At 41.0% G+C, this 27,526-nt stretch overlaps 2 protein-coding genes across 3 annotated transcripts in view; one reads left to right on the top strand and one right to left on the bottom strand.

Annotated features, from left to right (window-relative positions):
• Positions 1-3,841: 3,841 nt before the first annotated feature.
• On the top strand, positions 3,842-7,624 carry SRP14 (signal recognition particle 14). 2 transcript variants are annotated; one of them, XM_053594336.1, is made up of 5 exons: positions 3,842-3,984; positions 4,126-4,198; positions 4,625-4,737; positions 6,078-6,138; positions 7,234-7,624. In XM_053594336.1, exons 1-5 carry the CDS (start codon positions 3,961-3,963, stop codon positions 7,257-7,259), a joined length of 297 nt encoding a protein of 98 aa, XP_053450311.1. In that variant the 5' UTR covers positions 3,842-3,960; the 3' UTR covers positions 7,260-7,624. The 2 variants fall into 2 exon arrangements, with proteins under 2 accessions (XP_053450311.1, XP_053450310.1); XM_053594335.1 differs by lacking the exon at positions 6,078-6,138 and adding an exon at positions 6,009-6,041.
• Positions 7,625-8,560: 936 nt separating this feature from the next.
• Positions 8,561-27,526, bottom strand: part of EIF2AK4 (eukaryotic translation initiation factor 2 alpha kinase 4) — a 105,197-nt gene continuing 86,231 nt past the window's right edge. The window contains exons 29-39 of the mRNA XM_053594334.1: positions 27,183-27,317; positions 24,311-24,418; positions 23,535-23,663; positions 21,031-21,117; positions 17,289-17,401; positions 14,494-14,552; positions 13,004-13,101; positions 11,620-11,688; positions 11,063-11,107; positions 9,742-9,860; positions 8,561-8,803 (exon numbers count right to left, since the gene is read on the bottom strand). Of these exons, the coding sequence (XP_053450309.1) occupies positions 8,746-8,803; positions 9,742-9,860; positions 11,063-11,107; positions 11,620-11,688; positions 13,004-13,101; positions 14,494-14,552; positions 17,289-17,401; positions 21,031-21,117; positions 23,535-23,663; positions 24,311-24,418; positions 27,183-27,317 (1,020 nt within the window). The 3' untranslated portion in view covers positions 8,561-8,745. The remainder of the gene's footprint in view (positions 8,804-9,741; positions 9,861-11,062; positions 11,108-11,619; positions 11,689-13,003; positions 13,102-14,493; positions 14,553-17,288; positions 17,402-21,030; positions 21,118-23,534; positions 23,664-24,310; positions 24,419-27,182; positions 27,318-27,526) is intronic.

Raw genomic sequence — 27,526 nt, 5'->3', positions numbered from 1 at the left:
AGGACTTTGACTTTCGAATTAGTGATACCAAGGCTCAGTCTTTTTAGAGCTTATTCATAGTGGGGCTTATCACAGATTGGTCCTGTCTGGGAGCCCTATAGGAGAGGTTTTCAATAGGTTGTTCCAGTCTGTGCTAGTCCTGTGGGATCTGAAGATGATTTCCAAGTTTTTATTTATAGCTTTTGCCTCTCTGTTGAATTCCAACCTGTACATCCCGCCGTTCACTTGATAGTTCTATCTGGACATGTAATAGGCATCTTAGATAATATATGACCAAATCTAAACTTTTTATCTTTCTTTTTTTTTTTTTTTTTTTGTGGTTTTTGGCCGGGGCTGGGTTTGAACCTGCCACCTCCGGCATATGAGACCGGCACCCTACTCACTAAGCCACAAGCGCCGCCCAACTTTTTATCTTTCTACAAAACTTTATACTTCCTAAGCCTTTCCTGTTAGTGGCACCACATCTACCCAATTGCTCAAATAAAAAAAACAATTAGTCATCCCCCGATTCCTTTTTCCTCTTAATGTTCCCATCCAATCCTACATGAGTCCTGTTGGCTCTGTCTTCAAGTATATGCTAATCTTATTGTAAACAAGCTAGCACCTGGACTTCTGCAAAAACCTCTGTGGTAGGCTGGATGGCCCCATAAAGATGTCAATGTTCTAGCATGGAACTTGTTAATATGTTACCTTACACGTGTAAAGGACTTTGAAAATGTGATTAAATTAAAAATCTTGAGATTGAGTGTTCTGATTATCCAAGTGGGCCCAATGTAACCATAAATGTCTTTGTAAGAGGGAAGTAGAACATTAAAGTCAGTAGCAGGAGATATGACAATGGCAACAGCAGGGTTTAAAGACTTGTCCAAAGAATTCAGGTAGTTTCTAGAAGGGTAAGGAAACAAATATTCCTAGGAAGTTTCTGGAAGTAATGCGGGCCTACGAACACATTGATTTTGAACTTCTGGCTTCTAGACCAATAAAGAATAAATTCTTGTTGTTTTAAGGCAATAAGTTTGTGGTGATTTCTTACAGCAGCAGTAGGAAGCTAATACAATCCCCTAATTGGGCTCTCCTATTCTGCTTTGTCTCTGTCCCATGCATTCTCCATACAGCAGAGGGATCTTTTAAAAATGTAAATCAGATTGTCACTGTCCTGTTTAAAACTTCCTTAAGGACATGGCTATAGGCCCTAGGTGATGTGGTCACTGGCCACCTCTGCATACTCCTTCCACATGACCTCTCCAATGCCACCTTCACCTCCCAGACTTGCAGGCACAGGGCAACTTGTTTTCCCTTTGGAGCTTTTGCTCCAGCCATTCCCTCCATTTGGGAAATTGTCTCCAGATCTTTGGATGGCTGGTCCCTTTAGCCTTTAGCTCGAGACTCTCCTCCTCTTTGGAGAAAACTCTCCTGACCCCAACCCAAAGTAGTACCATAGCCACTGTCATTTATATTTTCCTCCTTAGTTTTATTCACAATACTCATCATCTGAAGCTATACTACTACTTGTTTGCTTGTTGGTTGTTTATTTCTTCTCTACCTCTTTAACACACATTCTAGAAAACTGGGAACTTACCTTGTCATAGGCCGTGCTCCCAAACCTTACAATGGTGTCTGGAACAGGTTAATAGGAGCTCAGCAAAACCCTCTTGAGTGACTGAACAGTTGACTTTACCACAGGCTCTGAGTTCAAGTTGGCTACTAGCAAAACAGTGCCCAACTTAACAATTGCTGGTCTCTTGACTGAATCCAAGGGTGGAACTAAGACTGGGTTTCCCATCTATTGTGCTGGAGCTGCGGGTCTGCCCGCATATGGCATATGACAAGTTCCCAGTTTTCTAGAATGTGGGTTAAAGAGGTAGAGATGAAATAAACAACCAACAAGCAAACAGGGCCATGCAGTCTGATCAGAGGAGAGTTCAATGAACCTTCATGGGAATTTATTACAATGATGGCAATGATAATGGAAATAACAGCTAATACTTATTGAGCACTTTCTTTATTTTGGACACTGTTCTACATGTTTTACATAAATTTCTTCACAACCACATTGTGAAGTAGATATTCTTATTTATTTATTTATTTGTAGTTTTTTGGCCAGGGCTGGGTTTCAACCCGCCACCTCCAGCATATGGGGCCAGCGCCCTACTCCTTTGAGCCACAGGCGTCGCCCTAGATACTCTTTTTAAAAAAATTTATTTCAAACTATTATGAGGGTACACATTTTTAGATTACATTGTTCTCACTTCCAGGGTAAAGTACCAGTGGTAAAAGAGCCCCTCACCTATGGGGCATGTTATACACCCTCACAATGTGCACAGTAGGTGAGATCCCACCACATGTCCTCCCCCCTTCTGCCTATCATCCTCCCCCTCCCTGTGTACTAGAGTATATTTGTGTTTTATTGTTCATATGAGTATGTAATTGTTTACATACTGGTTTCATTTTAGTATTGAGTGCATCAGATATTTATTTTTCCATTCTTGCAATACTTTACTAAGAAGAATGTGTTTCAGCTCCATCCAGGTAAATGTAAAAGACGTAACGTGTCCCTTTTTAATGGCTGAATAGTACTCCATGATGTACATATGCCACAGTTTGTTGATCCATTCATGGGTTGATGGGCACTTGGGTTGCTTCCAAGACTTGGCAATTATGAATTGGGCAGCAGTAAACATTCTGATGAAGGCTGGCAGTCCATAGCTCAGTGGTTAGGGCATTGGCCACGTGGTCAGGGCTGCTGGGTTCAAACCCAGCCTAGGCCTGCTAAACAAACAAACAAACAAAAAAGCAGGTGTTGTGGGGGAACATCTGTAGTCCCAGCTAAGAGGGAGGCTGAGGCAAGAGAATAGCTTAAGCCCTAAAGTTTGAGGTTGCCATGAGCTAGGATGCCACAGCACTCTACCAAGGTGACAAAGTGAGACTCTGTCTCAATAAAAAATAAATAAATAAAATAAATTTTGATGCAATTTTACTTTGTGGTAAAATGATTTTTGTTCTTCTGGGTTGACACCTAATAATGGAATTGCAGGATCAAATGGAAGGTTGATGTTTAGTTCTTTGAGATTCTTCATGCTTCTTTCCATAAAGGTTGTATTAGTTTGCAATCCCCGAAGCAGATATTCTTCTTGTTTTTTTTTTTTTATTAAATCATAGCTGTGTACATTAATGCAATCATGGGGCACCATACACTTGTTTTAATAGACCATTTAACATTTTCATCACACTGGTTAACATGGCCTTCCTGGCATTTTCTTAGTTATTGTGTTAAGATGTTTATATTCTACATTTACTAAGTTTCACATGTACCCTCCTAAGATGCACCATAGGTGTAATCCCGCCAATCACCCTCCCTCCCCTCCTTCTCCCCCTTCCCCATATTCTTAGGTTATAACTGGGTTATAGCTTTCATATGAAAGCCACAAATTAGTTTCATAGTAGGGCTGAGTAAATTGGATACTTTTTCTTCCATTCTTGAGATACTTTACTAAGAAGAATATGTTCCAGCTCCATCCCTGTAAACATGAAAGAGGTAGTCTCCATCTTTCTTTAAGGCTGCATAATATTCCACGGTGTACATATACCACAATTTATTAATCCATTCGTGGATCGATGGGCACCTGGGCTTTTTCCATGACTTAGCAATTACGAATTGGGCTGCAAGCAGATATTCTTATTATCCTCACTTTAAGGATGAAGAAACTCAACTGTTAGGTAACTTGTCCAACATACAGCTGACTACACACAACTCTTCCATACTGCCTGGGGTAACAGGACTTCAGGTCTGTGACATGCACGGTCAGACCCGGCTCCCAGCAGGTCCTTTCAACCCGGGGATAGGCGGAGCCTGACAGCGGAAGTCCCGCCCAGCCTGGGCGACGCTTCCGGCTCAAACCGTTTGGCTCTACGCAGATAAGATCGGATCGGACCGGACCAAGTCGAGCCGTGAACGCTGTGATGGTGCTCCTGGAGAGCGAGCAGGTATAGCCACACCTGGCCGCCGACGGATGGATGCTTCAGGGCTTAGAGAGCTCTGTCTCCTTCTGCGGGAGGCGCGGGGACTTGACGCGGCGGGGAGAGGGTTCGGGGCTGACTAACGGGGCCGGCCTTGTTGTGTTCCAGTTCCTGACGGAGCTGACCAGGCTGTTCCAGAAGTGCAGGTCGTCGGGCAGCGTGTACATCACCTTGAAGAAGTGTAAGCAGCCCTGGTCGCTGCAGGGCCGGAAGGAATGGAGACGCCGACTCCGACGTCCCCTGTCTTCCTCCACCTTGTGCGGGGCGCATCCGGGGCTCAGGGTCCCGAGACTATTAGGGATTGCGGCTTGTGCGGCCCCAGCACTTAGCCACCTGGGGCGGTTACAACAGGCCCCGCGCACGTCAGGCCTTTTGTTTTTGTCAGGGATTCAGATCTCTCCAAGATGGGACTTACTATGCTTTCATATTATAGTGTTTCTTAAAGGTTAGGCCAAACCGTGATGCAGAATGATGGGGTTAACAGAACTAGAGCGGTGGGGGTGGATTTAGGTCACCTCTTCCTGTCCTTCTATTGTATCTTTTTATCTGCCAGCAAGATAAGTGTATATGGCTTGGCATTGTTCACCAGGATGTGTTTTTCATACAGATGATGGTCGAACTAAACCCCTTCCAAAGAAAGGTTCTGTGGAGGGCTTTGAGCCCGCTGACAACAAGTGTCTGTTGAGAGCTACAGATGGGAAAAAGAAGATCAGCACTGTGGTGAGCCCCATTTCTAGCTACATTTTGGAGTTTAAAAACTTGAACTTACTTGAGGATCAGGCATATCTGACCAAGGCTTTTTTTTTTCTTGTTTTTAAGATAAAAGCTATAGCCTAGGCTGTTTTGAGACTAGCACCTTCCTTTACAATTTTAGTAGTAGAAATCTCAACAATACCATTGAAATGAAGAAGGTAGAGGTCAAATGCTTATTAGTTTTGTGGAAATAGGATAAGCATATTGGTACACTCAGTACTGTAAGGAGCAGCTGGCATAAACACGTGATTCCTTATCCCCTTATTGTGCTGAGCCTTCAGTAAAGTTTTTGGTACCAGGTGATGCTTTACATTTAAGCTGTTATCTTTGTGGTTCACATAGCATTCATATGGCTATATGTTAGGCTTTGTATTTGAGAAAATACACATTTAGTCAAGAGCCCTAGTCTTTCCTTTGGGTGGAGGAGTGTATATGGCAAAGCAAGAGACTCCCTGGATTCTGAGTGAATACTTTATTCACTTGTGGCAGAACTAGACTGTCCTCTAATCATATTAGTTTAGGATATTCATGAGAATGTAGACTATAATTTGTTGGTAAATCTCCCTTTATAAGTTACCTTGAGAAGACTTTAACAGTAAAGCAAGCTTAGGTGGTTTTTAAAATTAAGTTGGATACCCTGACATATGAACTCCTAAGGGATCTTCTTCAGAGGTAGGTTTTCTTTTGTGGCAGCTAGTATTGTGCTTACATAGGCCTGAATTAATGGAAGGTAGGTTAAAAAAGATGTGGAGGGAGTAGTTTAAATATATTTTGCACAAAAATTAATACTGAGACATCTCTCAGAACCCTGGAGAAAATGCTATGCTATTTGAATAAGGGATTTTAAGAGGTGAGAAACACAGCTTCTTCGGGAGCCCATGCCCTTCTGTATCTTGGTGCAATTCTCATGTGGAAAAAGAGGCAGAGCTACTTTGCTTGTTCCTTAAGCAGAGGAAAGTAGAATAAATAGCTGTTAGTATATTATAACCACTGAAGTTTTTTTTTTTTTTTTGCAGTTTTTGGCCGGGGCCGGGTTTGAACCTGCCACTTCCTGTATATGAGGCTAGCGCCCTATTCCTTGAGCCACAGGCGCCACCCACCACTGAAGTTATTTTAAAAATTAGGAAGACGTATCTTAAAGATTAGAATGTTGTCTTTATGAGGCTTTTGAGATACTATTTGGGGTAGAACAGAGTATACCTATATGGATAGTAAGTCTGACTTCTTTTCCTTTTCAGGTGAGCTCTAAAGAAGTGAATAAGTTTCAGATGGTGAGTTTCTTGTGTTTCTTATGTTCTCCTTCTCAGGGCAAGAGTCAGCATAATAGTGAATGTTGGGTAAGATTGGTATTACCGCTGTTCTCCTGTGGTAAGTTTCACCAGTATTTTTCAACTAAAAGCTGCCAGGCTGTGAATTTCAACACCACTGTTGTCTTCCTTTCTGATTTTTTTTTTTTTTTTGAGACAGTCTCAAGCTGTTGCCCTGGGTAGAGTGCTGTGGCATCATAGCTTATAGCAACCTCTAACTCTTGGGCTTAAGCCATTCTCTTGCCTAGCTTCCCAAGTAGCTGGGACTACAGACACCCGCCACAATGGCTATTTTTTGGTTGTAGTTGTCATTGTTGTTTGGCAGGCTGGGGGTAGATTCTGGTACATGTGGCTGGTGCCCTAGCCCCTGAGCTACAGGTGCCAAGCCATTCCTTTCTAATTTTTTTCTTTCTTTCTTTTTTTGAGACAGTCTCTATGTTGCCCTTGGTAGAGTGCTGTGGTGTCACAGCTCACAGCAACCTCAAACTCTTGGGCTTAAGTGATTGTCTTGCCTCAACCTCCCAAGTAGCTGGGACTACAGGCGCCTGCCATGTCTGGCTACCTTTCTAATATTTTTTATTTTTTTTTGAGACACAGAGTCTCACTTTTGTCACCCTTGGTAGAGTGCCGTGGCATCACAGCTCACAGCAACCTCCAACTCTTGGGCTTAAGCAATTCTCTTGCCTCAGCCTCCCAAGTAGCTGGGACTATAAGCCCAATGGACTATAAGCCAAAATTCCCTGGCTTTTTTTGTTATTGTTGCAGTTGTCATTGCTGTTTTTTGGCTGGCTGGGGCTGGGTTTGAACCCGCCACCCTCGGTATAGGGGCTGGTGCCCTACCCACTGAGCCACAGGCACTGCCCCTTTCTAATTTTTTAAGCTTGAGTTTATTGTCTTAGGCTTCAGATGTACTCTACCTATAGTATAGGTGAACAAGAAGTTGCAGGTAATTTTTCCTTAGAAAAAAAGGTAAAAGTGTAATTCTTCTGTGGACAAGTTACAGGGTGTTTTATGCTTATAAAACATTTTCCAGTACAGTGTCCCATGTTGTTATATTCTTTATCAGGTAGGTGTTCTGATTTTGGCTACGGAAATAGGGCAGCTGCTCCACCAGTTTGTACCTCTTCCAGCTAAAGTCACGTTCTTTGTCTTTCAGGCTTATTCAAACCTGTTGAGAGCTAACATGGATGGGCTGAAGAAGCGGGACAAAAAGAGCAAGAGTAAGAAGAGCAAAGCAGCACAGTGAAGGACACTGAGTGTCCTGCTTTCACCAACTAACCGCTGAATTGCTATTTTTCCTTTGTTTTTTACTTTTGGCTACAAAGTTAGGTTTCTGATTCCCCTACACTGATTGCTTTCATGTGAGATTAGGGTCATTTTGTAGAAAGGGCTTGCAGTGTTAACAGAGTAGTTGTGGTGAAAAGTCATTTATTTTAGATTTAGGTAATTGGTCTGAGCTGCATGATTGTATATTCCTGGATTATAGATTGAAAGTCTCAGTAATCATCCGTGTGAAGAGCAATGTATCATTAAACATGTTGCTTTATCAGCAGTTGATTGTTTTATTCTTTTTCCTACTCCATTTTAATAGTTCTGGCAGTAACTGCTAATTCTGGAATGATGTAATGAATGAATGAGCTTTAGTTCTATCTTTTAAATTACTGGAATTGAAACCTGACAGTTTTATAAAGTCATGTTATCTCATGGGCGTTCTCACCTGGTTGTTTAATTTTATCATCATCAGGCTGGGCACAATGGCTCATACCTGTAAACCTAGGACTGTGGGGGGCCAAGGCGGGTGGATTGCTTGAGCTCAGGAGTTCAAGACCAGCCTGAGCAAGAGTGAGACCCCATCGCTAAAAAACTAACGGGAGTTGTGGCAGGTGCCTGTAATTCCAGCTACTTGGGAGGCTGAGGCAGGATTGCTGAAGCCCAAGAGTTTGAGATTGCTGTGATCTATGATGCCACGATACTCTACTGAGGGTGAAAGGGAAACTCCGTTTTTAAAAAAAAAAAAAAAAATCATGATTTATTTAGCAAATTTGAATTCTCTTTTTTTTTTTTTTTGGTTTTTGGCCAGGGCTGGGTTTGAACCCGCCACCTCCGGCATATGGGACCAGCGCCCTACTCCTTGAGCCACAGGCGCCGCCCTTGAATTCTCTTAAGTGAGAGTTTGCTTAACCACTTTTCGGAAAAACATTACAGAATCATTAAGAGTAAAGATTCCAGGGTAACAATGATTTTTGATTTCTTTATAACCTTTAGTTTGGATTTTTTTTTTTTTTTTTTTTTTGCTGGGTTTGAACCCACCACCTCCGATATATGGGGCCAGGCACCCTACTCTTTTGAGCCACAGGTGCCCCCTCAATTTGAATATTTTTATGTGTTTAGTTATTATGGCCAAGGGAAAAACAAGAACTGTTTTCTTGTGTTCCAGCTTCATAAAATATTTAGTATTAATAGATATGCAATTAAAGAGCAGCAGATATATGAAAGCATTTATTAAATCCAAAAAGATAAATTTGTAATATACATGAAAAACTAACAAAGCTCAACTTTGTAGGACAGCTTCTTAGAATTTAAAGTTAATTTAAAATAACGAATGTACAACATTCCTTTATCCGTGTATAAGCTCCTGTCTGAACAATGTAATGACAGTTCTCTAGGGTTAAAATAAGATTCTGTAGTAGTCATCTCTGTAGCTGTACAGGAATAGCACAGACACTCTGTAAAAGAAAGGAAAAGATAGATTATAAGGATAGATCCAGTTTAATAAGTGAAGAACACAGTTAATACATTTTTAGAACACTCTAAGAGCTTTGTTTAATCAAAAACAAGATGAAAGGTTAGTCACTAAAAAATAACATAGGTTTCACAGATGGTGTGACTAGCAAGGGTCTGCAGTATAAGGTCCTACATACAGAGACCATCATTCAGGGTGGTGCCTGTGGCTCAAAGGGGTAGGGTGCCAACTCCATATGCCGGAGGTGGTGTGTTCAAACCCAGCCCCAGCCAAAAACTGCAAAAATAAATAAATACAAAGTGTTCTCACTTAAAAAAAGAGACCACCATTCATCTCATAGGCTTCCTTGTTGCCTTTTGAATGGATAACAACATGAATGATTGGCATTTTGACATAAGCAAAGTTGTCATAGTTATTACCTTTCATTTAAATATAGAAGTTACCTGGGCAAACAAAATTAATACTGTGATGGCAACTCTAGGACTGTTGTGTTTTGTTATTAATCACATCATGACTGTGATTCACAGTCCATGCAAGAGGTACTGTAGTTATAACAACTTAGGGTCATCAAACCTCAACAAGACAAAAATATCACTTTGAAACCCCTCCCAGAATTTTATTTTTTATTATTTATTTTTGAGACAGAGCCTCAAGCTGTTGCCCTGGGTAGAGTGCCGTGGCATCACAGCTCACAGCAATCTCCAACTCCTGGGTTTAAGCGATTCTCTTGCCTCAGCCTCCCAAATAGCTGGCACCCGCCTATTTTTGGTTGTAGTTGTCGTTTGGCCAGCCCAAGCTGGATTCCAACCCACCAGATCTGGTGTTATGTGGCTGGCGCCTTAACTGCTTGAGCTACACGCGCGGAGCCCCCTCTCAGAATTTTAACCATGTAAAACCTGCTTTGCCTAAATGATAACTTACTTTTTTTCTACTTTGATGTTATAAATTTCATCGCAGACTAATTTGAGGTATCTTTGCTTTGGCAGGCGTGATAGCAGCTGCTTCACAGTTGCGTTAAATGCTTGTTCATCAGCATCCCACTAGGAAAAATAGATAACACTTAACAGAGCACTAGGATCTACAAATTGACTTTTTCTGGGTCACTAATGAAATTCCAATGCCATTCCTTTTTTCAAGTGCGTCAGGACAATTAGAGGGAGATAGTGGAATGGTGCTGAGACTGCTGGAGTTCTTCCTTTAAAACTAACTATAGCCATAATAATGCTGCAGCTTTGGTGTGCTTGTGTGACTTCAGACCAATTATTTCTGCCTTCTGTTCACTTTTTTTTTTTTTTTTGCAGTTTTTGGCCGGGGCTGGGTTTGAACCTGCCACCTCTGGCATATGGGGCTGGTGCCCTACTCCTTTGAGCCACAGGCACCACCCTTCTGTTCACTTTTTATAAAATGAAAATACAGCTCTGACGTGTATCCACTTGACTGGATCATAAATCAATAAATTGCCAGTATAGTGACAGTACATGCTTATTTATAAGAAAACAGAAAAGGGGGCAAAGTTCATTTTTAATTTAATCTTTGATGAAATCTCTGGATAGACAAAGTATTCTCTGACATGAAATGTTGCAAAAATTACCTGTAGCTATTATAGTTAAGTATTTGTTCACTTATTTATTCTTTTTGTAGAGATAGGGTGTCACTCTGTCACTGCTAGAGTGGAGTGGTGTGACATAGCTCACTGCAGCCTTGAACTCCTGGGCTCTCTAGTAATCTTCCTGCCCCTGCCTCCTGAATAGCTGGGATTATATGCTCAAGCCTCTGTGCCTGGCTTGAAATTTTTAAGTCACGAGGCAAGTGAATTGCCTGAGCTCAGGAGTTCAAGACCAGCCTGGGCAAGAGTGAGACCCCCATCTTTACTAAAAACAGACAAACTAGCTGGGTGTGTGGTGAGGGCGTGTAGTCCCAGCTATTTGGGAGGCTGAGGCAAGAGTATGGTTTGAGCCCAGAAGTTGGAGGTTGCTGTGAGCTGTGATTCCACAGCACTCTACCTTGGCAACAAAGTGAGACTTTGTCTCAAGAAAAAAAAAAAGTCACTAGAAAAGTATGATTCCTTCAACACAGGATTTAGGAATATATACCTCACATAAGAGGAACAATATTGCTAAATTCTTCGGGCTGTCAGAAAACTAATAAAATTTAATGCCATTTTCAATATTCTTTAGGCAAACTTATCAGCAAAGATGTGGAATCTTAAAGGCCATGTGTAGAAGAGCTCAATATTGCTTACCTCTAATGATAAAAACTGTAAGATTGTTTCTTTGGGTAAGTCCACCTGTTAATACAGAAATGTACGTCATCAGAGAACTCACATATTGACTATGATGGCACTTTGGATGGGGCAATATGAATAGGGTTGACAGAGTCTGGGATATTACTGTGACCCAGTCTGAGTGAATAGTGCAATGATGTGATCTGAGCACTGGTGAACTACTAAGCAGTAGAAATGATTCCCCATTACTACACACCACTCCCGAGAGTTTGACAGTGCTACATGTACTTAGTGTAGGTTTAGTAAGGCAAAGGCCTGCAACATATAGAAAAATGTTGATTTTGGTTTTCATTTCCCCTATTTTAGAGAAAGAAACTAGAGAAAAAAACAAAAAACCTTCAATTTTCTCCTCAATTCTTTATAGGTTTAGATAGCAAGTGTTTCACCTCTGGGGCAAGGATGCCTGTATCCAAATACTACAGACACTGAGCAAAAAAGCCCTGAACTCTGAGGCAACTACTTTGACAGTATGGACAGAAGCCATCTCAAAATGCTACAGAAAGCAAGAGACTTACAGCCAAAATTTCAATTTCACTGCTTTTCTGATGTAAGTTGGCAAGGGAGGTCTGAAGTCGGGTTTGTACCTAACAAGAAGAAAATAGAATTCAGAGCAAAACCAAACCATCGTTCTTGCCATAGTTCTGATTTCAGGGTGACAAACCAAAACCTAAAAAGGATTCTAAGTAGTGTCTAAAGATTTGTCTTAATCCACCTCAGAAAGAGAGGTACCTAGACATTATAATCTCAGGGGAAATGAGGTTTTTATAACCTACCTTGATCATGTGTTTAATAATCCTTGTCATTTATTTCTTTATGATTTTAAAACAGTACCTAATAACTCAGTGCAGTGAAATAGTATACACAGGAACAGATTTTAGTATTAGAAAGAAAGGAAAAGGGGAAGGTGAGAACATGGAACTCAGCGGAACTGAAATCTGATAGGTGATGAAAGCAGTAAGAAGACAGGAAAAATGGGCTTCCACCCAAATCCTGAGAAATAGGAGGGTTTACAAAAATAAATTACCTGATCTTTTACATTTCCATCTAATTACATTTCTAAATAATGGCTCTTAACTGCCCCTTTCCCATGTGTCCACAGCACACTCTAACATCATATTCACTATTTAACTCAGTGTTCCATTACTGCCATTGTTCTGGAACTATATATATGCTTCTAAGGTTATAAACTTTTTGAGGATGTGGGCCATGTTAATGTCTTTTATATTGTACACAGCCCTTAGCACGCCATCAGGCATATAGCAAATGATTTCAAAGCCATGTAAGGAATGAGAAACCTGCTTTACCTCTTGTGATCAGTTCTCTTCTGCTTTTCATTTAGAGCAAAACCAAACAAACCCCGACTGCCATTAGAGCCAGATTAGAAGTTCTTTTTTTTTTTTTTTTTGTAGAGACAGAGTCTCACTGTACCGCCCTCAGGTAGTGCCGTGGCGTCACACAGCTCACAGCAACCTCTAACTCTTGGGCTTACACGATTCTCTTGCCTCAGCCAGGAGCTGGGACTACAGGCGCCCGCCACAACGCCCGGCTATTTTTTTGTTGCAGTTTGGCCGGGGCTGGGTTTGAACCCGCCACCCTCGGCATATGGGACCGGCGCCCTACTCACTGAGCCACAGGCGCCGCCCCAGATTAGAAGTTTTTGTTTAGATGCAATCATTCTGACAATAGTTGCCTCTGGGTGACCACAGTACACACTGATGCTTCTCTGGAGGACAGATAGGGCTGAATCTGGCACCAGAGAGATGCTTTGTGTTGATGAAACTTTTAGAAGCCACCAAGTTAGGGAAGTGGGAAGAAACTATTTCCAAGAAATTCTGTGTTTCTTATTTTCCTTTCCTAGTTTCTTTTTCTTCTCTCCAAAGAAACCCTGGCCTGGTGTACCTGCATTTCATACCGCCTCCTAGTGCTGGCTGACAGCTTCTCCGGCGCTATCACGCTCACAATGGGAACAACCGTTGCTCCGTGGATTTCAAACAAACCTGAGACAGAGAGTTTCAGAATTTATGGCCTTATCTCATTCTACTTTCTACAATATACTACAGAGAAAGGGCAGAATTTGTTAGTGGACATCCTGTCATGATTCTAAGGACCAGATCATGGCTAGGTCTTGTTGTCTATCCCTTGATTGAGGAAGAGCCTAGAGACGCGGCAGTGTTCATACTTCTCTCAAGTGGAGGTGCTCACAGGAGTGAGCAAAAACTCATGAACCTAAGAAAATCAAGCTTGAAATCTCCCAAAACTAACACTTCCTTAAATTCCTTAAAGTAGTAAAAATCTGATGGTAACACAGAATCAGTGCTTACCGAAATGAATGTGGAAGAGGAAGACTCAATTCTCTTAAAAGACAATTATGCCTTCTTGTGGACTTAATGGAATACTTCTTTTTCAGTAAGGTTGATGATAGAGATGATTAAACTAAAGGCACAACTATTAACACTGTTCCCTATTTGCTTTCATGAAAACAAAATTTATAGTGTCTTTCTCTGAGGGATTTCAAAATACTTTTCTTCAATTCTCTGAATGAGGAAATTTTCCAAGAAAAATATTCCCATTTCATCTATGAAATAAACTAAGTAAAATGAATATTAAATCACTTGTAAAAATAAGACAGAGAGGTGTGGCTTGGCACCCATAGCTCAGTGGTTAGGGCGCCAGTCACATACACTGGGGCTGGTGGGTTCAAACCTGGCCTGGGCCTGCTAAACAATACTGACAACTATAACAAAAATTACAGCCAGGCATTGTGGTGGGCGCCTGCAGTCCCAGCTACTTGGGAGGCTGAAGCAAAAGAATCACTTAAGCCCAAGAGTTTGAGGTTGCTGCAAGCTGTGACGCTACAGCACTCTACTGAGGGAGACATAGTGACTCAAAAAAAAAAAAAAAAAAAAGGCGGGGTGCAGTGGCTCCCGCGTGTAAACATAGCATTCTGGGAGGCCAAGGCAGGTGGATAGCTTGAGCTCACAAGTTTGAGACCAGCCTGAGTAAAAAGTGAGACCTTGTCCCTACCAAAAATAGGAAAAAAAAACTGAAGGAAGAAGATCGCTTGAGTCCAAGTGTTGGAGGTTGCTGTGAGCTATGATGATGCCACAGCACTCTACCCAAGGTGACAGCTTGAGACTCTCAAAAAAAAAAAAAAAAAATAGAGATATACCAAAAAAAAAAAAAAAATCCTAAATCACAGTCATTTTATCATTTTCTAGAATATGGATTTCAAAGCAAAGGGATACATTTCTATGTGGTACAATTTATTGTATACATGTTACTTTCAAAATACATTTCCAATGCCACAAGCACTTAGCCACAGTCATGAGTGCTCACAGCAAACACACACACAAGCATTACTGTATTCAGATTATAATTAGTAATTATACCTGAAGCATTAGAAAATGACCCCTTCAGATTTTGCACTGCAAGATTATCGGAAGCTTCTCTAAAAACAAACGAAAACAGTAAGAAAACAGTCAATAAGGCAAAAGCAACACATAACTTACAGTGAGCTACAGGTATAGTGAGCCACTTTTTCTATTAAGCAATCTGCACTTAGTTATGCTTTTGGTCAAAAGCAAGGAAAATATTATAAAGGATGTCTTTTCAAGTTAACAAATGCCTGAAGAAAACATTTTGATTTATTCAGCTGAATTGAAATCCTGGAGCCACACAGAAGCTAATTTCAATGAAATATGATAGGCGTTCTTTCCACCCCACTCATAATACAAGGAAACATTAGCAACAGCACACCCCACCTTCATTATGGCAGCAGCCTTGGCGACCACCCACGGGAGAACATTCGGTAAATAAGGATATTCTTCCAAAAGCTGTGACTGGATGTTGTTTCAAATGCTGTGAGTTTTATAGCCGCTGACAGACACAATAGCACTCTCTTGGGAAAACAGGAAAATAATCATGCACATTGAGGGAAGCCTGAACCTTTCCCTCCTAACTAAATCCTATCTAGACTTGTGTCTTAATGTTCGCTCACACTCACTATTATTTAGTTGGCTGTGATTTTCTTTTCTACACCTGTCTGATTTGGTTTGGTAATTCTAATACTGGTGACTTCAAGAACATTACATTCCTTCAGAGAAGGCTGACAGTGGATTTATTAAAGCTAGGAACAAATGGGAAGCACAGCATAGGGAAGGAAGAAGAAAGCACGAAGGTTTATTTTCTCTAAGCCAGGATTTCTCAATCTTAGCACTACAGCCATTTTGGGCCAGATAATTTTCCTTGTTGGTCCTGTACCCTGCAGGCTGTTTTAGCAGCACATCTCTGGCCTCTACTGGATACCAGCGGCACTCCTCACTGTGACAACCAAATGTCTCCCAACATTGCCAGATGCTCCCTCGAGGGCAAAATCACTGCTGGTTGATAATCACTGATGTAAGCCAAAAAAAATTATAGAGGGTTTCATTTTCTGATTATAAGCATAAATGTAAGACTTGTAAATATATAGAAAAGGTTAACAAAGATCCCTTATAATCTCACTAACCTGGAATAACTATAATTAAAAATTTGGTATATTCTTCCAGGCATTTTTTTTCTACGTATAGGTTGTATATTTTGGTTAAAACAAAATGGGATTATATTATTCATCCTATTTGTAGACATCCTTCTATGCCAATAAACTCATCTTTACTAGAATCATTACTTTTAAGGGCTGCTCAGTATTTCACCGAGTTATCATAATTCAAGCAATCTTCTACCAATGTGTATTTTGATATTATAAATGAGAGATTTCTTTAAGTGAGGTCCAAGGACCCTGGGAGATTCCTGAGATCCTTTTGGGGTCTGTAAGGTCAAAACTATTCTTTTAATAATCCTAAGATTTTAACTTTCCTTTTCACTCTCATTCTCTCACAAATGTGCAATGGAGTTTTCCAGAGACGACATGATGTGTGATAGCATGACAGATTGAACACAGAAGACATGAGAATAATTTCTTCTTTTTAAGCATTAAAAGAGATCACAAAAATATAAAACTGCATCAAAAAGATTTGCAAATACGTTAAACAATGCTTCTTACTAAATGAATTTTGTTTTGGAAAATACAGTTATTTCCCCCCCAAATGTCATGTAGTTTAGCATACAATGTGATTACTGTTATTTTTATTTTTAATTAATTAATTTATTTAAATTTTGCTTTCAACTGGCTTTCACTCATTTTAGTTTGAAGGTTTGTTTTTTTTTTTTTTTTTCTAAATATATATTTTTCTTTTCTTCCTTTAGCGATTCTCTTGCCCTTAGCCTCCCAAGTAGCTGGGACTACAGACGCCTGCCACATGCCCGGCTTTTTTTGGTAGAGACAGGGTCTCGCTCTGGCTCAGGATGGTCTCGGACCTCTGAGCTCAGGCAATCCACCTGCCTTAGCTTCCCACAGCACTAGGTTTATAGGCGTGAGCCACCACATTCGGTCATGTTATTTTTAAATGAATAAGTATTTTTAAAATGCTTAAACTTCAATCTCTAACAAAAAAAATATTGATAGATATAACCTATATATACAAAAGTTATTTGAGGGCCTCAAACCAAAAAGTTTTAGAACTGCTGGTATAAATGATGCCTTGATAGACAACTTTGGAATAATGTTTACTACTAATTCCTGAAAATGGAATTGCTGGGTCAATTTTTAAAAATTCTTTAAACTTATTTTGCTAAATTCCTATCCAGATGATTGATACTCCCATCATGAGCATATGAGATCTTTTCCCAGAACACATTATATCTTTCAAAGTACACGGATGAAATACTATTGAAATTTACTGATTAACAGACTGAATAAGGTAGTAACAAACAGATTTGGCTCCTTAGGCCTTTAAAAATCATGAAATATTCTGGGAAATGATATGAAGAACAAATTGTCAAGAATAAGACATGATTAGTTTTATACAAGGCGGTCATAAAATTAAACTGCTGATTGGATTATTCAGAAGCAACAGAATGGTTCATCTGAAGTAATCCTATCTATATTTCCCAAAAGGATCAAATTGACTTTTTTTTTTTGGTTTTTGGCTGGGGCTGGGTTTGAACCCGCCACCTCCGGCATGTGGGACCAGGGCCCTACTCCTTGAGCCATAGGCGCCACCTCAAATTGACTTTTAAAATAAATTTATACAGCTTGTATCTAGGTAACTGCAGTCAGTCTTCTAGGCTTTGTTGACTAAGTTACCTGATACTCCTTTCATCACTGACTTTAGTCCTCAGTTTCTGCACAACATGGTCCACAAGGTCAGACTCCAGCACACGTTTCTCTGTCTGCCTTTCCTTCTCAAAAGACTTAACCTGAAAAAAGATGAAATCAACCCATCACTTGGAGTTTCTGAAGCCAGGCTCAGAGTGCCACAGTAAGACTACTAAATCAACAGTTTAGGTCAGCAGCTCTTAACTAGGGGTGATTTTGCTCCCCAAAGAATATGTGGCAATGACTGCAGACATTTTCGGATGATACAGCTGTGGTTGGTACAACGGGCACCTAGTGGACAGAAGACAGAGAGCCCAACAATGCACAGGACAGCCCCACAACAAAGAAGTATCTGGTGAAAATGCTGCAAGTGCTGCTGTTGAGAAACCCCAGGATGGACTGGTTTATCAGAGATGACAGAATTAGGAAGGCCATGATGAACAAGCTCCCATTTCATTTGGTTTATTCACCTACTAAACATCCTCTGGTCAATCACAAGGTTTCTCGGACCTCAACATCATCTACATCTCTTCCCTCTTTTTTCTAAACCCGAGTCCTGCCATCCCACTTTTATGGTACCCGCCCTTTCATTTTTGCTCCAAAACAGCAGCTAACCGTGGCCTGGACCAGTCTGCTATTCTTCACTCTGCTATCCTGTCTTCCATTTCCCTCTATTCCATGTTACATATCCCTGCACATTAATTTCTCTCACCTACAACTCTGACATTCCCTCTGTCCAAAACGTTTGTGGGGTCCCCATTAGTTACTATATGAAATTCAGATTCCTTGGTTGGTATTTGGGCTCTCCTGCTGAAGTGCCCATCTTCACAATCTTCCTGCTTTTCCCATCACAGACTATTTAGAGCAGTTCCAGAATTGTTCTCTGATGGCCTACATCTATCAGTGGGACAACTACTAAAGAACTACTGTCACTTTTGCTCATTCCCTGTGCTTAAAAGGCCCTTTCAGCACATGTCTGGGCCCTACCCATCCTTGAGGGCCCAGTATAAATCTCACCACCACCCTGAAGACTTCCTGATGCCTCTTATGTAATCTCCCAGGCTGAGGAATCCTCAGAGAACATTGGCAGAACTCTGATGGCATTTAGCATTTTCTAGCTCATAATCACATACTAATGTCTTATGTTCCCTGCCAATTATAGGACGCTTGATAGCAGGGCCCGAGGCTTATCTCTGTATCCCCCATGGCTCTAAGTTCAATTCCTTTCACATTACAAATGCTGATTTGATAAGTGATTTCTTGCTTTTCAAAGATGAAAATGATGCTACCAACCCACCATTAATAGAGGCAGAAGCAAAATTCAAAAGAGCTTGACAGGCTTTTAACAGAGGTAAAGCCCTGTAAATAAGCCTTCATTGTAGAAGGCTGGACAGACATGGTGATAACTTGGAAAGACCAATGGGTTTTTAGCTGGTGATAAGTTCAGTACAAGCCAAACAGCCATGTGGTTGCTAAGAATTAGTTCGTCTTAGGCCCAGACATCCACGTGGTTACTAAGAATTAGTTCATCCTAGGCTGCATCAGAAGTATGGTATCTGGACTGTGGAAAGTCAGAGACTCTTCCCTTTCAGTCAGAACATGCTATAGCACTCTGTAGAATTCTAGTATCACATTTAAGATCAGATATTGACAAAGTAAAGTATGTTGAGAGGAGTTTAACTAAGAGTCAAGGATTTGGAAACCATGTTACGAGGAATGGCTTAAGTAATGGACACTTAAAGTGCTATGACAACTGTCCCCTAACTTTTTTTCTTTTTTTCACTGTGTTATTATGTGATTATGCAGTGACATAATCACAGCTCACTGCGGCCTTGAACTCCTAGGCTCAAATGATCCTCCTGCCTTAGCCTCCCAAATAGGTGGGTCTACAGGCACATGCCACTACGCCCACAATTTTTTTTTTTTTATTTTTATAACACAAAAATAACAAGGTTGTGCCTTGTTACCAAGGTTGATCTCGAACTTGTGGCCTTAAGCCATCCTTTTGGGCCTAGCACAGTGGCTCATGCCTGTAATCCTAGCACTTTGGGAGGCCAAGGCAGGAGGATCATCTGAACTCAATAGTTGGAGACCAGCCCGAGCAAGCGCGAGACCCTGTCTCTACTAAAAATAGGAAACTTAGCCAGGCAATGTATCCATGGCACGCCTCTGTGATCTCAGCTACTGTTGTGAGCTATGATGACGTCACTGCAGAGTGAAAGAGTGAGATTCTGTCTCCAGAAAAATAAAAAAACAAACGACAACAAAAACAAAACCCCCTCCTACCTCAGCCTCCATGTCTGCCCCTAAAATTTACTTCAGAGAAGGAAAAAGAATTAGACATTATTTTGACTATTCTAGAGGGCAGAACTAGGACCAGTGAGTATAAATATTGGGAAGCACAGTCTGATCCAAGTTCTTAAAATTTGCTAACAGTTACAATAGTGCATTGTAACACTGGAATAATCTAGCAAGGCTAGATTTTATCTCTTCAGAACATGGCATTCCCTCCTCTGGGAAAGGTTTAATTAGTGAGACTTAGTATCATTTACAATATTGTGATTAACAAGAATAGAGGGACTTCAAAATTTGACTACAAAGGATTAACTGCTGTGAGAATTGCCCTTCTTCTTTAAACAACTAGAAAATCAAACAAAACATAAAAACCATGTTCTTTAGACACTGAACAACAAGCTCTACTTGAAGAAATTAGGGGAAAAAAGGGATAAACTAAACCCCAAATAAGCAGCAGGGAGAAAATAGTAAAGATAAAAGTGGAGAGTAATGCAACAGAAAACAAATGAACAAACACAGAAAAATCAGATACCAAAAGCTGATTCTCTGAAGACAGATAAAATCAATTGCTCTCTAGCCAGGTTGATCAGGAAAAAGAAGGAAGACATGAATTGCAACATCAGGAATGTGAGAGGGAATATCCCTACAGATCCTAGAGGTAGTGAAAAAATAACAAGGGAATATATGAAAATCTAGAAGAAATGAAAAATTCTGAGAAAGATACAGATGACCAGGACTCACTCTAGTAGAAAGAGGCAACCAGAACAGCTCTACCTCTAGGCCCCTGTGGCTTTACTGGTGCATTCTACCAAATGTTTTGGGTTGGAAATCTAACACCAATTGTACAGAAAATCCTCCAGACAACAGAAGAGGTGAGAACACTGTGCAATTCATTTGATGAGGCCAACATAACCCTGATAACAAAACCAAAGACATTTTAACAGAAAAGCAGAGAAAAAAGGTGAAAAGAATGTTGATTTTTTTTCCCTTTAAAGATAATTAGAAAATAACGGTTATGAGGGGGTATATTTATGAGTGTTTCTAGTTAAATATGATAAAGAAGGACTGAACTGGTTAGGAAATAGCTAGAAGATATAACAGTCATCAGTTGTCAGCTCTACTTATTATTCTTATTTTCTTAAGGGAAAAAGAGAACAGGGGGAGAAAAGATTGAAAGAAACTACAGCCATAGTTTAGTTTTTTTTAAAGACTCTAAGGAAAGGTGGTCAGATTAATTCTCTCCTCCTGATTTTATACACTTTCTTCAGTAAGAAGTCCAGCAATTCCGAGGCAGAGCTGAAGTAATGAGTTTCTACCCCCGCCCCCCACCCCCCAAAAAAAGGCCAGGGCTCCGTGAGAAGGTGGGTGCTCCACAGGTAATACACAGTTTGGGAAATCGACTGTTGACTTGTGAAAAATCTCTTACGGCCTTTACCTTCACATGGCTTCCCTCTTTATCTGAGACAAGGGCCACATAAGTAATTTCATGATGTCTGCAATACTCCTGCAATTCCTCTTGGGACTGAAACAAATAAATACATTGCATAAAATAAACACAGAGCACCTGGAAGAGCTTCAAGTAATTGAAGAGAATGAAAATGTTATTTTCTTTTTCTTTTTTTTTTTTGAGACAGAGTCTCATTATGTTGCCCTCGGTAGAGTGCCATGGCGTCACAGCTCACAGCAACCTCCAACTCTTGGGCTTAAGCAATCCTCTTGCCTCGGCCTCCCAAGTAGCTGGGACTACAGGCGCCTGCCACAACGCCCAGCTATTTTTTGGTTGTAGTTGTCATTGTTGTTCGGCAGGCTTGGGCTGGATTTAAACCTGCCAGCTCTGGTGTTTGTGGCTGGCGCCTTAGCCGTTTGATTTACAGGCACCAAGCTGAAAATAATATTTTCGATTGTATTCTCAAAGTGAATTACTAAATACAGTATGCTAACTTCAGGGGATACAAATATTAAGCAGAACGAGCTCAGAATTCAAAGGAGGAACAAGGACTTTTTGCCTTCCTTATTTTTATGATTGTTCTATGGGGCCATGAATAATCAGGCAATACTAAGAGGTTTTCAGACGTTTCAAGTCTTAATGGAAAACGACAAAAACTACACCACACACACACCAAAACCAAAGGAAACAAAAGAAACAGTGGAAGGTGAAAAGCAGATTGAAGCAGAAAGCTAACCAGCACCAGGGCAGAAGAGCTTGCAGGATGCCATTATGTAGGACTGAAGTCAATGGTCACTGGGCTTTTGTTTTACTGCAGGGGAGAACATTTCTCTAACAATTTATGGAAAAAGTTAACAAGTGGAAGAGGATACTGCTCTGTCAAATGACTAAAAACTATTTCTCAATTTAGTTTAGATCTGAATTAGATCCTAGATCAAAAAAAAAGGCTATCAGTGGAAAAATAGGCAAAATTTAAATAAAATCTATAGATTAGCTATTAGCATTGGTGCAATACTGTTTTGCAGGGTTAGGTAAATGCACGATGGATATGTAAGATGTTAAATTGGGGGAAAATGGATGAAGCTTATGCATGAACTCTCTGTTTTTCATAACTTTTCTGTAAGCATAAAATTATTTCAAAATAAAAAGTTAAAAAATTGTTGCTCAGTACACTTCTAATATTAATTTTGAAAATAGCAGCAGTGCCTGTAGTCCCAGCTACTTGGGAGGCTGAGGCAAGAGAATCGCTTAAGCCTAGGAGTTGGAGGTTGCTGTGAGCTGTGTGAGGCCACGGCACTCTACCGAGGGCTATAAAGTGAGACTCTGTCTCTACAAAAAAAAAAAAAAAAAAGAAAATAGCAGCAGTTTCAGATGGCTCCCAGCAGGTAGTGTTAACAGAGCAGCAGGGAGGGCAGGGGGCCTGTGTCTCTGGGGCTCCTTCAGTGTGGACAATGAGAGCACAATCTGGATGATCTCTTGGGAGCACACTCCTTCTGTCGTCTGCTTGTGATAGAACAGCATCCCCACGTCTAAAGATCAGGGGGGAGTCCTCACCTCCACACCCAGGTGAGGTGTCAGGCCCATGGGTTATGAGAGACCTGAGGATACAGAGCCACAAACACACTAAATACAGAACACATTCAGGAGTGCAGAAGGGTGTGACAGCCCTGCAAAGATGTCCATGTCCTAACCTAATGGTTAGTCTTGATCACTCAGAACTATGTAGCTGGGCCCAGTGTAATCACACAGTCCATGTAAAAGTGAGCCAGACAGACGACAGTTAGAGAGAACATGTGGGAACAGAAGCACAGGTCAGAGAAGAAAGACGACGCCACACTACCGAGTTTGATGATGGAGGAAGAGGCCATGAGCCAAGGCATGCAGAGGAAGAGGCCATGAGCCAAGGCCTCCAGGAGCTGGAAAAGACGTGGGAACAGATTCTGTCCTGGAGCCTCCAGAAGGAACCAGCCCTTCCAGCACCTTAATTTAAAGCCAGTGAAGCATGGCTCAAGCACCTGTAGCTCAACGGCTAGGGCTCCAGCCACGAACACAGGAGCTGGAGCGTTCAAATCCAGCCTGGGATAGCTAAACAACAAGGACAACTACAACCAAAAAATAGCTGGGCATTGTGGCAGGCACCTGTAGTCCCAGCTACTAGGAAGGCTGAGGCAAGAGAATCACTTAAGCCCAAGAATTTGAGGTTGCTGTGAGCTGTGACACCACAGCACTCTACTGAGGCGACAGTAAGACTCTGTCTCAAAAAAAAAAAAAAAAAAAAGGCAGTGAAGCTGCTTTCAGACTTATGACTTCTAGAAATGTAAGGTAATAAATATGTGTTGTTTTAAGCCACTCAATTCATAGTCATTTGTTACAAAAGCAACCAGAAACTAATGCAGGAGGGGACTCTAACCACAGAGAGAAACAAGAGTTTGACAGAGCCTAAAGGTGCAGAGGACAGTTGTCATGGAAGCCATACATTTCTGTGCCATTACCTGTGACCAGTCGTACATGATTTCTGCTGTGATTCCTGCTGTCCAGAGTTTCTGGGTCAGGTTAATGGCCCTGGACATGGACATCTGGCCGACACTTACAACCAGGAGGTCACAAGAGCTTATTGCAACCTGGATCAGAAGCAGAGCAGTTACATTTAGAGGGGCAAGGCTGCAGGTGTGGATGGGTTATCAGCAGCTGGAGGGAATGCAACCCTCATGGAAGACTGGCCTTCCTGAGGTCCTGTGGAACAACACAGTGTGCAGAGGCTTTGCTTCAAAATGACATCATACATAAAAGACAGCCCAAAACTTTTACATTAGTCTTTTAAGATCGAAATTATTTCAACTACTCTGAGCCATCATGAAGAAGTTCTTTTCCTATGGGAAAACTAATCTTGCCTGAAACACAGAAGGCAAAAAGCCATTTGCAGTTTTGTAGACCACAACAGGATTTCTGAACAAGCAGCTTTAGTAAGAGTCTGTTAACAACTCTAACATTTCACATTTGTATGTACATTACAGATCAGGAAAGTGAGCCTAGGAAAGGATGAATGAATTATCTAGGGTCACCCACCTAAAGAACAGAGAATAAGGACTGAAATGTAGGGAGTTACACCAAGTGTCAGGCATGACAGATCATGTTGAAGATAATTTCCAAAATCCTCAGTCTACAGCTGTCATATCAGGGGCTCCATGTAAATGACTACACAGGCAAATAATACTTTCAGAAATGAAAGACATCTCAGAGCACACTGGAAAGCAAAGCTGGAGCTTACAGGTTCTTCCATGTTGAGGACAGCAGCAGATATCTTGTCTATAGCTATGCTGACCCCGATAGCAGTGGGAACGGGCCCCAAAGCCTGTGGTCCTCTAAACTGGGGTATCTGTGAAGAGACACAGAGAAGAAACTGCAATTATGGGGAAGGTATGATTAAAGAGTGAGCACTAGGTCAGCAACTTGATGAAGGGTTCAACAAGAAAAAGTGTGTGTATAATAAAAGTGGCAAGCAAATTTAGGAAAATATTAACAAATGTTGCATCCAGGTCTGCGCTGTTTGGTATGGTAGCCAGAGGTGACTACTGAGCATCTGAAATATGGCTAACCTGAACTGACATGTGCCAGACATGTAAAATTCTCATTGGTTACAAAGACTTATAGTAGAAAAAAAAAAAAAGGCAAAATAGTCCATTAATAATTTTAGAAGTTTGAGTACATGTTGAAATAATATTTCGGATATATTAGACTAAGTAAAATATATTATTAACATTAAAATTATTCCTATTTTTTTACTTAACGTTAGTAGACAATGTGTAGGTTCTGAATCAAGACAGAGAAGGTGCCCTGTTCCTCTTGCTAAGTAGGGCTGAGTCCCAGACATTAGATACAAAACAAACATAAGAAGACTCTGCAAGTAGAGAGAAGGCAGCCTGGCTGGGGAGCAGAGGATCTGAGGAATGACACGTGGGTTTGCTTGCGTTTGCTCTCTGCCTCCTACACTCTGGATTGGTGCTGGGGAAACCTGCAACCCAGAAATGCCAACAGGAACAGATGCAAAAGCCTGAGAAAAACCTGCTCTCTCTGGCTAACAAGACTGAGAGAGAGGAACAACCCAGCAAGACAGAAACCTTTCAGACAGTAACTGCCCTGCTCTAGTCAAATGTCATGGGAAAAAGCACAGCCCTCACCCCTACATCATCAGCAAAGCCTGAGTGGGGAGCCCAGACATTTATCCCCACCCAGACGTAATGAGCATGGCCCCCCAACCCAGCCTGCAGGTCAGAGAAGGCCAAGTGGGGAGCCAGGACTTTCACACCTGCCTGGGGTAATGCCACCAACGCCCTATCCCCAGCAGTGTCAGTGGGATCCTAGACTCCTACCCTCACCCAATAGTAAGAAAGCATCCTCTCTGCTGGAGGGGTGCCAGAAGAGACTGAGTGGGGGAACTGAAATTTTCACCACTATTGGGCAGAAACAAGGCCTCCTGCCTCCCCTCCACCCCTCGCCACAGTACCAGTGGAGGCATGTGGAGAGCAGCAACAAGGCCCTCCTCCCACTCTAGGGGTATTGAAGGAGGCCATAAGAGAACCCCCCCAGATCTTTACCTCCCCCCAGTGGCAGCGGGGCATCACCCCCTGACCACCTCAGTGAGGCATCAGGGGAGGCCTGCTGAGACAGATTTAGATGAGCTCCAACCTCATAACATAACCCCCGTAATGTCCAGGATACAACCAAAACTCATGCATCATACCAAGAACCAAGGACGTCTCCAACTAGATAAGGAAGACAGTCAATAAATGTCGGAATTATCTGACTTGGATTTTAAAGTAACTACCATAAAAATGCTGCAACAAGCACTATTGACAGGATTGAAACAAATTAAAAAAAAAAAAAGGAAAGTTTTAGCAAAGAAGAAGATAAAAAAAATTCACCCAACAGGCTGTAGAATGTAGATAACAGAAGAAAGAATTAGTGAAACTGAAGATACAACAACAGAATTTATTCAATCTGAGTAACAGGGAGGAAACAGACTCCAACGCAAAATGAAGACTGGCACGGTGGCTCTCGGCTGTAATCCCAGCTACTCAGAAGGCCCAGGCAGGAGGATTGCTTGAGGCTAGGAGTTTGAGACCTGCCTGCTGGGGAATATGGCAAGACGCTGTCTCTTAAAAAAAAATAAAAAGCAGTATGTCCCAGACTCTCAGGGACTTTTGCGTGACTGGGCTCATAGAGGGAAAAAAAAAATTCATAGAAATCATGCCTGAAATCGGCAAAAGACAAAAGCCTATACATTTAAGAAACTAAGCAAATCCTAAACAAGAGAAATCTAAAGAAATTTGTTTCAAGACGTATCATAATCTAGTTTGAAACTAAAAACAAGGAAAAAAAATCTTAAAATCATCAAATAACAGTGGACTTCTCATAGGAAACCAGACATCCTGGGTAAATGTAATAGACTTTCTTTTCTTCTTCAGTTTTCTAAATTATGTTTGACAGAGCAAAAAGTTTAACACTGTTTGATGTGGATCTCCATGTATGTAGAGGTAGTATTTTAGACAATTATATTACAAATGTGGCATTGAGTAAAGAGACATAAAAGAAGGTAACTGATAAAATAAACTGGTAAAATACTGATACCCATAGATATTTGTGGTGATGAAACAGCTCTGTATCTTGATTGTGGTAGTGAGTATGGGAATTTACACGTGATAAAATAGCATAGAATTACATGCATACATTGCCCTGAAGTCAATTTCCTGGTTTTGATATTTTCCCATAGTTTTATGCACAGTGGATAAAACTACTGTGCATAAAACTATAGGAAACTGGGAAGGGGGTACCTGAGACCCCTCTGTACTATCTTTACAACTTTCTGTAAACCTATAATTATTTAAGTTTAAAATTCATCTAAAATAACCAGATAAAAAAGTAAACAAAGTTTAAAATATTACAAATGTGGGTCACATTACATTTCTATTCCTAGGAGAAAGAGAGGGAGGTATTCAATTATATTTCAAACTTTTTGTTTGAAAAATTTCAAAATAATTTCAAAATAACACAATAAGGAAGAAATAAAAAAAATTTCAAAAGAATATATAGTGAAGAAATGAAAGTAAGCCAGAACCAATTAATAAAGGGTAAGCCCTCACCAGCAGGTCATATCTGCCACCAGCTGCGAGGATTTCAGGTACAGCCCTCTGCCTTCGTCTAATGAATGCCACGAACTGGAAGATGATTCCGCTGTGCTGCTGCACCTTGTAAACCAAGCCCAAATTGATCAAGACCTGTAAAGTAAAATGTCACACAAATGTGTCAAGGGCTTGGAATTTAGAATGTGGGGTGTAATAATAACACTGAAAATGCTGTTTCCTATCAACAGCATCAGAACAATCTGGCATAAACAAAACGTTCAGTGAAATCTGGCACAAAGTCTGTTTAAATGTAGGCTGCCAAGCTAGAGAAACTCTGTTCTCTTCAAGAATAACCATCTCTG

Source organism: Nycticebus coucang, chromosome 6 (assembly GCF_027406575.1).
Source record: "Nycticebus coucang isolate mNycCou1 chromosome 6, mNycCou1.pri, whole genome shotgun sequence".
Classification (NCBI taxonomy): domain Eukaryota; kingdom Metazoa; phylum Chordata; class Mammalia; order Primates; family Lorisidae; genus Nycticebus; species Nycticebus coucang.
The sequence above is the reverse complement of the archived record's forward strand: the minus strand, read 5'-3'. Positions and strand labels throughout refer to the sequence as shown.